The 14,369-nt window shown below is 38.2% G+C and overlaps 1 protein-coding gene across 3 annotated transcripts in view; it reads right to left on the bottom strand.

Annotated features, from left to right (window-relative positions):
• Window positions 1-859: 859 nt before the first annotated feature.
• eml2 (echinoderm microtubule associated protein like 2) overlaps window positions 860-14,369 on the bottom strand; it is a 35,878-nt gene continuing 22,368 nt past the window's right edge. For all 3 annotated transcript variants that reach the window (XM_005811392.2, XM_023351274.1, XM_023351275.1), the window contains 18 exons: window positions 14,013-14,041; window positions 13,432-13,561; window positions 12,382-12,531; window positions 10,400-10,469; window positions 9,980-10,090; window positions 9,081-9,176; window positions 8,842-8,976; window positions 7,933-8,032; window positions 7,687-7,841; window positions 7,063-7,188; window positions 6,543-6,674; window positions 6,393-6,460; window positions 5,257-5,345; window positions 5,082-5,179; window positions 4,130-4,217; window positions 3,942-4,037; window positions 3,043-3,173; window positions 860-2,426 (listed from right to left, as the gene is read on the bottom strand). In XM_005811392.2, the coding sequence (XP_005811449.2) occupies window positions 2,301-2,426; window positions 3,043-3,173; window positions 3,942-4,037; window positions 4,130-4,217; window positions 5,082-5,179; window positions 5,257-5,345; window positions 6,393-6,460; window positions 6,543-6,674; window positions 7,063-7,188; window positions 7,687-7,841; window positions 7,933-8,032; window positions 8,842-8,976; window positions 9,081-9,176; window positions 9,980-10,090; window positions 10,400-10,469; window positions 12,382-12,531; window positions 13,432-13,561; window positions 14,013-14,041 (1,930 nt within the window). In that variant the 3' untranslated portion in view covers window positions 860-2,300. The remainder of the gene's footprint in view (window positions 2,427-3,042; window positions 3,174-3,941; window positions 4,038-4,129; window positions 4,218-5,081; window positions 5,180-5,256; window positions 5,346-6,392; window positions 6,461-6,542; window positions 6,675-7,062; window positions 7,189-7,686; window positions 7,842-7,932; window positions 8,033-8,841; window positions 8,977-9,080; window positions 9,177-9,979; window positions 10,091-10,399; window positions 10,470-12,381; window positions 12,532-13,431; window positions 13,562-14,012; window positions 14,042-14,369) is intronic.

Here is a 14,369-nt window from a genome sequence, read left to right as displayed (position 1 = left end):
TTCCTCACTTTGAAAACTGTTAGCGCACTTATTTATTGGTCAGATGTTATATTTTAAAAACCTAAATGTGAGTCATAATAAAGAAAAAAAAAGTATTTTTGGTAATGGTCACATTTTTCCAATATGTCAACCAGCGCGTATTAAATAAACGCAGAGGACAAAATGTTTTTAGCACCATTAATGTTTTTAGCGACGCCTAAAACGTTGAAAGTTCATTAATATTTGCTTCACTTTTAAGTGAAATAATTTTCAGAGTGACTGAGGGATTAAGAAGTTTTCCTTGGATTGAAACTCAGGGTAAATCAACAGGAATCAGTTGAAATGTCTCTAAGAGTTTTATTTTTAATTTGTGTGTGTGTGTGTGTGTGTGTGTGTGTGTGTGTGTGTGTGTGTGTGTCAGCCTCAGGGTTGTACTCCAACGGAAAAGACCTCAGACTGTCGGGGTTTTCCGTTCGGTTTTATTGGATTAAATGTCTTGGGGAACATGAGAACCACTCTGTCCTTTTTCTTTTCTCATGACGTGGACTTTAGCTCATTTTCATTTAATTTTTTTAATTCAGTTTTACCTTTTGATATTTAGATAAATTCATAAACACAAAATAGAAGATTTTTGCATTTATAATTTCAGCATGTTTTAGTTTTATGAGCACGCAGTAAAGTCCCAGTTAGTCATATTTTTCCCCCATTAATTAGTTTTTATTTACTCAAGTTAAATTATTTTTCTCAATTCTCAGCTTTTGTAATTTTGTTAGTTTCAGTCAACTCTTAATATCATTAAATATTAGCAGCACAAGAAAAATTACATCACATTTTAATTATATAAGGTTAAAAGAAAAATGTTTACCATTCAGAAAACTAGTTAGGCTCAACATCTCTCCATTTTATTCAGACAATTTTTAAACTGTTTACAGTGTAAAATAAAATAAAATTCCTCCAGAACATTCAGATTAAAAAATGAATATTTATTACCAAAACAGAAGGCGAAGCACAGCTTAAGCTCACCGCAACAGCACAGCATCATGGTTGTGTCCACAGCTAAAGAGCCACGATTATATCAGTAACAATCACTGCTGTTAGAGATAAATATTAAAATATCACGGCCACTCAAATCTACTGTGGAGCACAAAGTTTACAGACATTATCAAGAGCATCTACAGCAGGAGGGCAGCCTCAGTCATGCTCCTTTTCTTGCGCTGCAGCGCCACCCAGTGCTTGCTCAGCATGGTTACAGTAGTACAATCAAACAGCAGCATGAAATGAAACGGGCGCTTCGTACCGCTTCTCCAAAAGCTAAACGAGAACATTTTAAGGACGATCAAACGATTTCTGGGACTCGAAGTGGAAGAGAAGAAGGCGAATCTGAAATCTGAACTCCACCCGTTTTTATTTACGGCTTAAAGAACAAAAACACACACAAGCCTCTCTCACTTTGGAATTTAAAACGTTGGTCGTTACATTCGACTGCTAAGTCCCTGCAAGAGTTTGTTTCAAGTTTAAAGGAGAAACTAGTTTTGTGTGTTTAAAGGAGAAACTTGTGCATGTTCAGAGTCGCAAACAGACTTTAGGCCCGACTGAAGTTGGCCAACTTTCTCCAAATCTAACAAAATTGGTGTCAAACGTTTGCGCAGCATAAATTTTCGTTTGTGCCGCTATTATTTTAAAGGTTTTAATCAAAGAGATTCCAGACGTCACCATCAGTATCTTCAAAGCAAATTAAAATTTTGCTGCACAAACGTAGCGTCGGTCAATTGACACAGAATTTGTTTGATTTTGTGAAATTTTAAAATGATAGCGGCACAAACGTAGCACAAACGTTTGACACCAATTCTGTTAGATTTGAGGAAGATGTTGGCCAACTTCACTCAGACTGCGTTTGGGCTTAAACAAATCCTGGAAACAATCTGCTTTTCAACCCGTTTCAGTCAAATCCTTTGATTTAGTGGAAGAACGATGTTTCTTCTAAGGTTTTTGCATCAATTTGCTCAACATGATGCAGAAACCTCTGGAGTTTCTGCATCATGAACTTCAGAGGAACCCGTGCGTTCAGAACCGCATTCGTCCCAAATGAAATCAGGTGGAGTTTCTGTTAAAGGGGGTTGAAATGAACACAGTTCAGGCACAGGAAGTACTAACGCTAAAGGTCACAGGTCAGCCATGATGTTACATTTTCTCTTTCGTTTCACACGGTTCTGTTTGGACATCTGTGGGTCGGTCCGGTTGGTTACGCAGCCGTAGGCACAGAGGGGTGCTGCCACCTGTTGGTGGGGAAGGGGAGAAAGGGGGACCGGACAGAGCGTTGCCTAGGCAACGACCCACTGCAGGATGCTGGTGTCTTTCCCGCCGGTGGAGATCAGGTGACTGTCGTCGTGCAGGAAGGCGACGTTGGTCACATGACTGCTGTGGCCGCCGTACTCGTGACTCGGAGCCTGTTTGGAAAAAAAAACAAACAAATACTTAAATCAACAAGAATATCATTCAAAAATTATTTGTTTCACTTTTTTTTTTTATTGTATAAACTAACGAAGGATCGCTTAATGTTACAGTTCTGCAAAAATTAAGTTTCTCCCATGAAGCACACAGTATAATATTATTATTACGCTTTATTCTGAGCCATAATGTGAAAAAATGGAAGTAAATATATATGCATTCACACATACAGGAATATTTAACATGAATATACATTAAATTAGGAGTTAAGCATCGATTTTCTTCTCAGAAAGTTTAGTGAAATATTTAAAATCCGTCTGGAGCGTTTTCTCCTGCAGTTCACATGTTTCCTGTGTTTACTGTGTGTTTATAGGAAATTCTAATTTTAAGAGTTTTAGCTGGTCAAAGTCATTTCAGTATTAGGTTTTACGGCTCAATGAAAACGGGGAAACACCTGGTAGAAAATGTGAACTTTACACATCTGGTCTTCATCCAGCTCTTAAAAAAAAATCTGGAAGCATTTTATTTTCAAGCTTTCATTGTGTTTATGACCCAGTAATTGATTTACAGAGTGTTTATGTAAAGCCGATTCAGTGCAGACTGAATGTGACCGACCCTTGGTTGGGAGCAGGGGAAGGAGAACAACTGCACTTTGCCAAAGTCGTCAGCAGAGGCCAGCAGGGAGCCATCATGTGAGCGGCACACGGCGTTGATGTCCGTGCCGTCGGCTCCATCTGGCCAAATTCCTGGGAAACAAAGAGTTAGGAAGTCAGCAGGAGACAAATATTTATATTCATGTCATGTTCTGTTTTCAGCCTGCAGAAAAATACCAGGGGGTCAGAGGGCATCTGAAAGAAAACATGAAGAAAACTAAATGATTTCAGAGTGAAAGCTGGACATTTTACACAGTAGCTGTCCAGTGGAGTCATCTTGGTGTTAGCATCAATACATGTAGCCAGTAGCACTGGGAACGAAAAGGAACAGGACAAGACACGATAGAACCAACACTAGAACGAACGAATGATAGATAGAATGGAGGATACGATACGATAGAACGATACGATGGAACGAATGATACGGTAGAATGCACAATAAAATGATACATCATTTCCACGATACAACAGAATGAATAATACAATAGAACGAATGATACGATAGTGGCTTATTAGTAACTTTTAGGAAGATATAGCAGCTTGTTTAAAGTCAATAATTCCTCAATATGGATGAAAAAGTTCTTGTTCCATCGGCAGATAAAATTACTCATAAGAAATTTTTCCCATGTTGAAATTAAAATAATGAACTAGTATTTTTTTTGTCAGTAACAAGGAATTACTGACTTAACACATGCCCGCCCATATGTCTCGCTGAAAAGTTACTTGTAAGTTAGCAGACTTTTGCACTAGAAACCAGACCAAAAATACTTGGTAAGATTTTGTGCTTTTGCAGCGTATGCAACCTGTGAGACTTTGCATCAGCAGAATTATTTGGTTTTAGTTTTCGTCTTGAAGGCCTACCAAAGACGCTGAAGCTCAGAGTGCAGGTAGAGGTGGCCCACTCCAGGTTGCGCACCGTGTCCATGTTGGTCACGTGTTTACCACTGGATGCCTCCCCTGGAAATTAGAATAATAATGATTACAAAACAAAAGCTTCATACACATGAGGTTTCCTATTTTGGGAGAAAACAGGAAAACATGAGACGTACAGAAGAGGATCTCGTAGTCTCCTGAGTTGGTGACGAAGTACTGGCTGTCTGCGGACCAGTCCAGATGGGTGACGAAACTGGAGTGACCCTAAAAAGCCCAAACAAATCAGAATAATTCCAGTTTAAATCACAGTTTTCCCTCATTGCTGAAAATGTTTTTCAGTCTTTCTCAAACTGTGGCCCCCAGGCGCCCTCTTGTGGTCCGCAGGGTACTGCATGTAACAGAGAGGTCAAAGTACGACGCTGCAGTTAGCTTAGCAAAAGATTGTGTTCAACAATAACAATGGACAAGTGGCTTAAAACCAGGTCACACAAAGTGAAGATATTGGAGGAAACAAAACCACGGCAGGAATATTTACATCAGAGTCATTCACCAGCGACTCGATTCTTTTGAACAGCTCTGTCATGAACGAGTCTCAGTGAGAACTGTTCTTTGATGACTTTGCTTGCGTATAATGCTCTGCTCACATGTCCACAGCTATTGTTATTTTTATTTAATTAAAAATGATTAAATTAATTCATTAAATACTATAGGTAAATACAATTTATTGAACTGGCGGATAATTTTGAAGTCTATTTTTCTTTTACTGTGCTTCTAAATTACAAACAGCCTTAAAATGTTAATTCACTCAACAATTGTTAATAAATAGCAACTTATTTTTTTTATTTCTATGTGTTTGACATAACTGGAAAACTCAGGACCTTCACTTTCAGAATCTGTCAATAACTCAAAATGCCCCAAATAGACGAGTTTATGGTTTTGGTTCTCATTGGGATAAACAAAGAAAAACAACAATAAGAATGTTAAAGAGAGAAATGTTTTCATTTCAGGTTGCATTTTTTAACAGGTGTTTCACCTGTGAGTGTTTTTTAAAAATGGGGTAAGAGGTTTTTAGCCTGAAAACGTTTGAGAAACACTGATCTCTGTTAAGGGTAGAGAATCTGGACTTGCAGTGCATTTCCCCACGCGGCTGTACTTCTTGCCGCTCTCGCTCACAGCGTAGATGTAGATGAAGTTGTCATGGGAAGCGACAGCCAGGAAGTTACCATCTACAAACACAAACGGTTCAGAGAGCAGCTCGGAAAGAAACATTTGTGGAGAAATATGGAGACATCTGGGCGTTCACCTGGAGAGTATTTGACGTTTGAGATGATCTCGCTGCCGTCTGTGTGCATAGAAACTAAATCCCGGGTGTCGGTGTCCAGCACCAACCACCTGAAACAACAAGAAGCGTTCACTGGCAACACCCAGGTGAACAGCAGAGCCAATAAATGCAGCAACGCCTCACTTCCTGGCTCCAAAAACCACCAGAAATATAAATTTTTAGCTTTTAGCTTAATCAATCTTTTACATTTCTAAACCCACGCCTGGTTACTGTTTAGAAATTGTTGATTTTTTGTAGAGTTTAGCTAAAATATTCAAACAAAAAGCAGCTGGAGAAACTTCAATATCTGCAGAATGCTACTTTATATGCTATTGGTTTACTGAGTAGCCAATCCAGGACAGCCATTAATTCACCTTGATGCTGATTGGCTGTTACCTGCGATGGCATGTTGAGGTCATTATAGGCAGAAAGAAAAGAGTACATGTCTGCCAAAAAACTCTGAAATTTAAAAATTTATCTCGGAACTCTTCCAGAAAAAACAAAAACATTTCTGAATTTGAAAAGTCGAAAATTTGCTGCAAAACAACTCAGACACTTTGCAATTATTCTAAAAAAATTTATAGAAATATTTGAGAATTTATTTTAAAATTCTTAAAAACAAGTAAATTTCTAAGTTTGAAGTCAAATATTTGTTATGAAAAGGCTGAAATTTTGAGACGTGACGACTCAAACATATTCTACAAAAAACAGGGACATTTCTGAGTTTTAAAGTTGAAAATTTGCAAGACAAACTCAAATATTCAGATTAATCTCAGACATTTTCAAACTCAGAAATTTCCTCTCTTTTTGGAAGTCAAAAATTCGCAGACCAAAAGAAGCTATTTGTAAACACATTTCAAGTGTACAAATATATTTGCACTAGAAACTGGAGAAGAAATACTTGGTAACATTTTGTGTTTTTGCTGCGTATCTGGGAAAAAACAAACAAAATAACTGCTCAATTCTTGGAGGAAATTAGATTTTGTAGCAAAGCACCGAATATTTTTGCTCTCTAAAATATACAGAAATAATTGGGAAGAATTGATGGAGTCACTCTTTAAATTTTGTGTTTTTCCAGACGCCTGGTTTTAGAGTAGCAGCTGGGTCGGTGGACCAACCTTCCAGTCATGGTTCCCACAGCCAGAACGGCGCCACCGGGATGGAAACCTGCAGACCTTCCTGGATCCTGAACAGTAACCAAAATGCTAATTATCCACGTTAGTTATCTGGGTTAGGCCTTGTTTTTCCGTTTTTGCTGCTCCTTTCACCTCCATGGTCTTGCTCCAGAGCGGCTGGTGGGTGCAGGTGTCCCACAGGTGAACCTGCTTGTCCTGAGAGCAGGTAACGAACTGGTCCATGGAGGGGTGGACGTCCAGACCCCACAGCTCGTCTGTGTGACCCTGGAAACACACGCCGGGGTTAAAACAGGAGGTCGCCTGACGCTAACGGATGCTAACGAAAGCTAACAGATGCTAACAAAAAATTAACGGATGCTAACAAAAGAACACTAACGAAGCTAATGGATATAATGAAAGCCATTGGATGCTAATGAAACCAATGGATGCTAACAAAAGCCAATGGAAGCTAACAAATGCTAAGAAAAGCTAACAGATGCTAACGAAGGCCAACGGAAGGATGCAAATGGAAGCTAACGGAAGTTAACAATTGCCAAAGAAAGCTAACGGACGCCAACAGAAGCTAACAATTGCTATTGGAAGCTAACAGATGCTATCGGAAGTCAACATTAGAAGCTAACATATTCTAACGGAGCCTTGTCCAGGTGTGTACCTGTACGATGGGGGTCAGGGTGTCGGGGAAGGCCGCTCTGATGATGGCGTTCTTGGTGGTTCCGACGAACAGCTCACCTGGTTTCCCCTCAGCTAGAGCCCGGACCGGGCCGAGCGGCTCGCCCACCTGGACGCACAAGGAGAGAAGGAGAAGAGACGATCGTCCAGGAAGCAGAGACCAATACACCAAAACACACCTACTGGTTAAACTGGTTATTGTTACTGGAACCAACTATTGCAGAGATATCAGTGATTTATGTTCATAAAAAGATACTGTTTACTGTTGGACAGCAAACATGATTTAAATATTGAACCTGCAAAGGGAGGAAGGAAGAAGAAAGGAAGGAAGTATAAACATAAAGGGGTGAAATGGAGCGACAGAGGGAAAGACGTAAAGGAGAAAAGAGAGAAAGAAGGAAGTATGTGAGTGAGAAAGGAGGATAAAAAAGGAAGGAATGTTTAGATAATGTATCTGGAATAAAGGTTGGAAAAACAAATATTTTCCTGCTCCTGTTTTCAGATTGTCATTATCTCTGACCAACTGGATAATTTCACATGAACCAGAAACATGAATCTATTCTTTCTGTCCGTGTGCTTCATCCCTCCTTCCTCGTTCTTCCTCTACCTCCATCTCCGCCTGCTTCCTGTAGTTGTGGTCCCACAGCGCCACCTTGCGGTCTTTCCCGCCTCCGGACACCATGGTACCGTCCTTCAGGACGCAAACGGAGAAGATGCCGCCTTCGTGCGCGCCCGACACCACCTGGCTGATACGGTTACCGCCTGATAACACACACACACACACACACACACACGTTGGATGATCCTATGTTCACAGAGTGACCTTCCATCAGAGAGCAGGAGCAAACCCGACCTTTAGCCCAGATGTAGAGGTTTCCACTGGAGTCTCCTGTGATGGCGTCCCCGTTTTCAGCAAAGGCCACACACAGAACGTACTTTGGTTTCTCGTGTTTCTATGGAAACGGATCGAAAAATTTGCGGGTTTAATGTTTTTTTATACAGAGAATTAACATTTGCAACACAAATAAGCAGAAAACTAAGTTCAGCAGCGAGAACATATTTTAAAAGACTAAAATGATGTTAGCTTCAGTTTGATTCTCATCTCCCTTCAGTGCTCAATGTGGGATTTCTCCCATTGAGCTTGATTTCTCAGGATCAATTTACTCTTTTACTCAACTAAAAAGTATTCGTCCAAGAAATTACTGAAGAGTAAAAAACGTATTTGGTAAAATGTCTACTCCTGTACTGAGTAACAGATCAAATTATCAATCATTTAATATTTAAAAATTACATCATCAGACAGACCAAAATATGAAGTTAAGTGGAAATTTTGGTATTTTAAAAACCAAAATGACAATAATTAATATAAGTAACAAAAAATAACAAAAATCAGGCAAAATAATTATTTTCCAAATCAGTTTAACAGAAACTGCAGCTGTGTGTGAGTCTGAGTCTGGTGGATTTCTGGTTAAAACATGTTTGATTTTCATTCAGTGGGAAGAAAATCCAGAAATTTTACTCAAGTAAGAGCAGAAATACTTCATAATAAAATTACTCTAGTAAAAGTAAAAATACTCATACAAGTGATTTTTTTTTCAAGTTACTCAAGTGATTGTAATTGAGTAAATGTAACTAGTTACTGATCAACTGAGCCGAGGATCCCGGGCCGAAGCGAAGCGTAGAAACAAGTGGCCAGTTTTGCTCAGGCTCAAACCTTTTCATATTTTTCATTTTAAATCTCTGATGTTGGTGGCGGTTCTACCTCAAACAGTCCCTGCCTCTTGGTCAGCGCGTTTCCCTCCATGGTCCAGAAGTTGATGTGCGACTTTCCACAGGTGACGATCAGATTCGTGTCCATGGGATGAAACACGGCAGCCAGCACGGAGTCGTTGGAGCACTGCAGCAGTAAACATTATTCTGTCATCTGCAGCTCATTTACAGTTTTCATCAGTTGATGATAAAATGAAATGATGATTTATAGAACAAAAAGGCAAAGTTTACCTTCACTTCAGCGAGTTGTTTCTCTTTCTGCCAGTTCCAGACCGACAGGATGTGATCGTTGGCGTCATCCACAGCACAGAGGAAGGAGCCGCCGTTCTGAGTGGAGAAAGAAAAAAAATCACAAACATATAAAAACTGATTTCCAGCTGTTGCACAGCTTCATACGGTGGATTATTAGGGCCACTGCAGACAGGGGGGAAAACAATATCTTGTTAATTTCCACCAAAAATTCTGCATTTTTTAAATAAATCTCCAAAATGTTCTAGAAAAACGCTTGGAAATGTCTAAGTTTGAAAAGTCAAAAATTTGCTTGAAAAAAAATTCAACATTTTGAGATAAGTCTCAATTTTCTAGCAGAAAAAAACAGAAATTTCTGAGTTTGAAAAGTTTAAAAATTGCTTAACAAAACAGAAATTTTGAGATTAATCTAAAAATGTCTAAAAACAAAAGGTGACAATTCCAGATTTTCAAAAGTCTAAAACGTCCTAAAAAAAGACTCAAATATTTAGTTTCATCTAACAGTTTCTAGAAACAAAACGTGGAAATTTCTGAGTTTCAAAGTTTACAATTTTCTTGAAAAAACTCAGAACTTTTTACATTCATCTCGGAAATGTTCACATTTCTAGAAATCTTTGAAAAATTTACTTGGAAAAAAAATCCACAATTTTGAGATTAACCAGATATTTTCTAGATATGAAACATGAAAATTTCTGAGTTTGAAAAGTTGAACATTTACTTAAAGAAGAAAAATTCCACAATTTTGAGATTAATCTCAAATTGTCTAGAAACAAAACAAGAAAATGTCCTCTTTTATCTTTATAAAATCTCAGAGTTTTTGGTGGGAATCTGACATTTTTACTCTCCAGCAGCCCGTTCATGCCGTTCATGCCGTTGCTCACCGACTTGGAGAAAGAGACGCAGCTGACGGCTCTGTCGAACGCCCCCATGCCGATCACATGCAGCGTGTTGAGGCTCACCGAGTCCCAGATGCGAACGTGAGGAGCGAGAAGCTGAAGAGGAATAACAAACAAATAACTACAGAATTAAAGGATATTTACTGAAGAAAACTACAATCCCATTCAGATAACATACTTTATTAATTCCCCTGAAACAAGCAATTAAAATAACTTTTTTCTTGCATTCTAAGCAACATTTTTATTGGAAAATTATTTTATCAAAGCTCCTGACAGATTCTTTCTAAGCTCTTTGAACATTTTTGTTTAGCTTTAAAAAAACAAAAAAAGGAATAAATGTCAAAAATGGATGAACAAAGCTGAAGTTGGGTTAATAAAAAAACAGAGGTGTGGCGTTCACTTTACCTTTCCATCCTTGGAGTTTCCAGCCACCTGACCTGTTGCTATGGTTACCATGTCAGGATGAACAGTCAGGCTGAGGAGAGCGAAAGTGACAAAACGATTCACATCTTTCACAACTTTTTTTGCAATGTTTGAAAGTTCAACATTTACTTGTAGAAAGTAAATTTTTTCAAGTAAAAAAAAAAAAAACCGACATGTCACATGGACATTTTTATGCCCAAATTACATTCAGTAAAAATTATGTAAAAAAAAAAAAGTGCAGTTAAAAACTTTTAACCTTCCTGTTATGTTCCGGGTCAAATTGACCCGGTTTAAAGTTTTTTTTTTTTTTTAAATAGTTGGAGGTATTTTTTTTGCATGAAACTTTTTCTATTTGCCTTAAGAGGTGCACTCTACATATAAATTGAAAATTTATTCATTTTACACATTTGTACCAACCGCTAGGTCTACTTTTTACATAGATGCTGTTTGGGTCAATTTGACCCGGCAGTCAAGTTAAAGTGCAAAAAAAGATTAAAAATGTCCAATTCTATGTTTCCTTGCAGCTATGAACCATATTTCACCACACACACAAACACACCACACACACACACACACAATACTTCACCAGGAAACTGCGAGAAAGCGGGTGTTTTTGACGAGAACATTTTCTGTTCCCGTGGACAAACTCCACCCAGTGGGTGGAGGAAAACATAAATACTCTCTGCATGACTCATTTATCTTGATTTTAATCAGCGGGTCAATTTGACCCTGAACAGTATGTGCGTCTCAAGTTCAATTATAAAGATCACCCATTGGAAAAAAATAATAAAATGCAATATAAAAAAATGACCAAAGATCAATTTCAAGGAAATTATAGTTTTTTGTGTGTCTAGGTTTTTTTCAGTGGACATAAAATGAGCAAAATATGCAAAATACCAGACCATGAAATAGTTTTAAAAGTGGTAATTAATTCAAAAGTTCTGAAAAAAGGCGAGTAAAGTTTGAGGAGGTTTAAAACTGCAACTGGGAGCTTTCCCAGAAAAGTCTGATTCATACTGGGAACAACAGGAAATTCTGAAGATTCCTCTGGTGGAAGAAAGAAAGAGATGGTGGTTTTCTGATGAAGTGGTGAAGTCAGACCATTAAGGGAGAAATTATGCAATTAGATCCCTCTTTGTGTGAAAACTGAGTGCTTCAAAGTTTTTCTAGGAAAAATTTAGCTGCTTGCTGATCTAGTCTGAACTGGATGCTAATGAATCTGTCAGTAGCTGCGTCTACATTAACCATAAAATCACGCAAATTGAAATAATATTAAATTTAGAGGAAAAAAAACACATTTTTGAAATAGAGTGAGGCAGTTTCTCACACTAAAAACAGTGTTTTTGCATCACATAATCAACAACAGGATGTTACTACTGACAGAAACGCCAAAGAAGACGACAGGAAGTGGTAGCAGGATGATGATCTGTTTCGGTTTTTCTTCTGGCTCCATCACAGCTTCACAGCTCATAAAAAGTTATTTGTCAATCTAACATGTTGAATTCCTCGCTCTTATGTAAAATGGCCGACTATGATTTCCCCAAAACGCCACAAAAGTAGCCCTTCCTAAGCAGGCCAGGCTTGTTCCTAGGCCTGTGGCGAAAGTAACAAGTTTTACTGGATGATAAATTGTCCCAGAAATTATTGAGTTCATTTTAATTTATCATGCGACTAATTTATTGCTTACTGCGACTAGCCTAGTGGTCGCGCCAACGCCAATGACGACTGAACTGATGACTGAACTATGAATATAATCTTATGCAACTGTCGCTGCCATGATTTTTAATCATTTATTCATGTGTGATTTTAATTAAATTTCTTAAGAAATACAAACACTGCACCTGCAAAACTGTAATTTTTCGACATCAGCAGAATATCAACAAAGATTTGCACAGATTTGTGTTGCAGCTGCAATAAACAGCCTTCCACAGGCTTTATTACGGTATCAAAGTTTGTTTCCTCACCATTTGACGTCGTCGTTGTGTCCCAGGTAATGTCTCTGCTGCTGCTCCTCCGTGTTGTACAGAACCACCACCGAAGCGTTGAAGTACACGATCTCCCCGGTGGGCAGCAGGTAGAGGTTGCAGCGGCAGTCGCGGCCGCGGTAGCCGTAGCTAGCCCACCGTTTAGTTAGGGAAGGTGACTGAAGCTGTAAAGATTGGCAGGAAGCCATTTTTTTACACAAGACATCCCCAAACAAAGATGGACGCCAAAGCTGGGGGTTAATTTCTGCTTCAAAAACTGATCTGATTGGACGCTGGGAAAGGCTATTGTTGTGCTCAGGTCGTGCTAAAAGGAGTTAGCTTATCAGCAAGGCTAAAATAGCATTGCAATGCTAAACATGTAGCAGCAGCACAGATGCTAATGCGGATGTTAGCAGCCACAATTTCTAAAGAAGCTGAATGGAAGGAACAGAAGTTGGTACCAATCTGATGGTGGAAGAACCTAAATAAGAGATTTAAAAACAATAAATATATTTGTCGTTGAGCTCAAATCTATTTATTCAATGATTTAGCAGCAAAAAGGGGAGTTGAACTGAAAAAATATCATTTTGTTGACATGGCTTTCGATTAAAATGAGGTTAATTAATTACAGACTGAAATTAACTCAATTACATGTAATTAATCATGAATTTGATTAATTACATGAAGTTTTTGCCAAGTGGATAAAATCTAAAGTGGTGATGAAATAAAAACCCAGCAAGGTAACAAGCTACTAACAAAGCTATTAACTGTGTATTAAAGACCATGAAATTACATTAGTACTTGTGTCATAGTGACATTTTTTGATTTTCTGGAGCCAACCTTTAAGAAGTTTTTTTTAATAAATGAGAAGTGTGGCTTTCACAGTACTTGATACAGAATTTAAAAAATATATAATTTTAAAAATTATACAATATTTAAAAATACAATTAAAAAAAAACTAATTAAATGTTTTTCAATATTTTAAAAATATTTCTCATCCATTGTTAGAGTCTTTCATGGTTGTCATCTCCCTTTCGGTTTGAAGGATACACCCACTGGAGCTTCAGCTTTTTCTCTGGCAGCGCCACCTTCTGGTCCAGGCTGAAGCTGTCCCGCTGTTGGTCTGGGGCGTGCATGGTGACGGGACGACCGCGGAGGAACATCCTCACGTAGCCGTCCTCTGGAGGAGAAAAACGTTTTTAAATATTTACAGAGTGTGAATCAGTGGTTAAACGGAGAGAAAAGTATGAAAAAGAAAAAACCACAATGGAAAAAGCTATAAAAATCCAGAGACAAAGGGGGGAAAAAACTTTTAATTTATTGTTTAGGTCATTAAACGTTTACTTTTACATCAAATAAGCAAAATAAGGAGCTGAAGTCTGAGAATTAGGTTTCTGATTTCCCCTTCAAACAACAAAGTCAAACTGTTAATGTTGTACCTGGGGCATTTTAACTGGCGGTGCCAACGTTTTTCACTTTTTACAAGGCTTATTTATCCAACACCTTGTCTTGGTTTATTAACAAGTACACTGCAGGTTGTAACAAAAATAAAAACCAAAAAACTTAAAGGCACTCCACACAGAAAGACAACAACAACAAAAAAAATACTTATATATAAAAATATATTTTACCTGCATTGTAGGTGCATTCTTTAGATTTGCTGAAAAAAGAAAACACAGAAAAAAGGATCAACCATCTGATCAGCAGAATTAAGTCATTTTCCACTCTGAAGATTAAAACTGTTTAAAAAGTTGAGCCATGGATCCAGAGAGAACATCAAGCATACATTGAGTAAATGCATGAAATGGAGCAGCGAATATGGCGCTCCATTATACGACCCTCGCTACATCATTTCATCTCCAGGCTTCAACCCTCATTACTTAATTCGACCGGACAGCGAGAGGAAACGTGGGAGTCAGCAGAAACACAAAGTGGACCTCAGCGTTCAGCTGCAGAACTCATGAATAACCAATCAGATTAAAGAAACC

The sequence above is a fragment of the Xiphophorus maculatus genome, chromosome 18, assembly GCF_002775205.1.
Source record: "Xiphophorus maculatus strain JP 163 A chromosome 18, X_maculatus-5.0-male, whole genome shotgun sequence".
In the NCBI taxonomy this organism is placed as follows: domain Eukaryota; kingdom Metazoa; phylum Chordata; class Actinopteri; order Cyprinodontiformes; family Poeciliidae; genus Xiphophorus; species Xiphophorus maculatus.
Note: the sequence above shows the minus strand (reverse complement) of the source record. Positions and strands in the feature narration are given on the sequence as shown.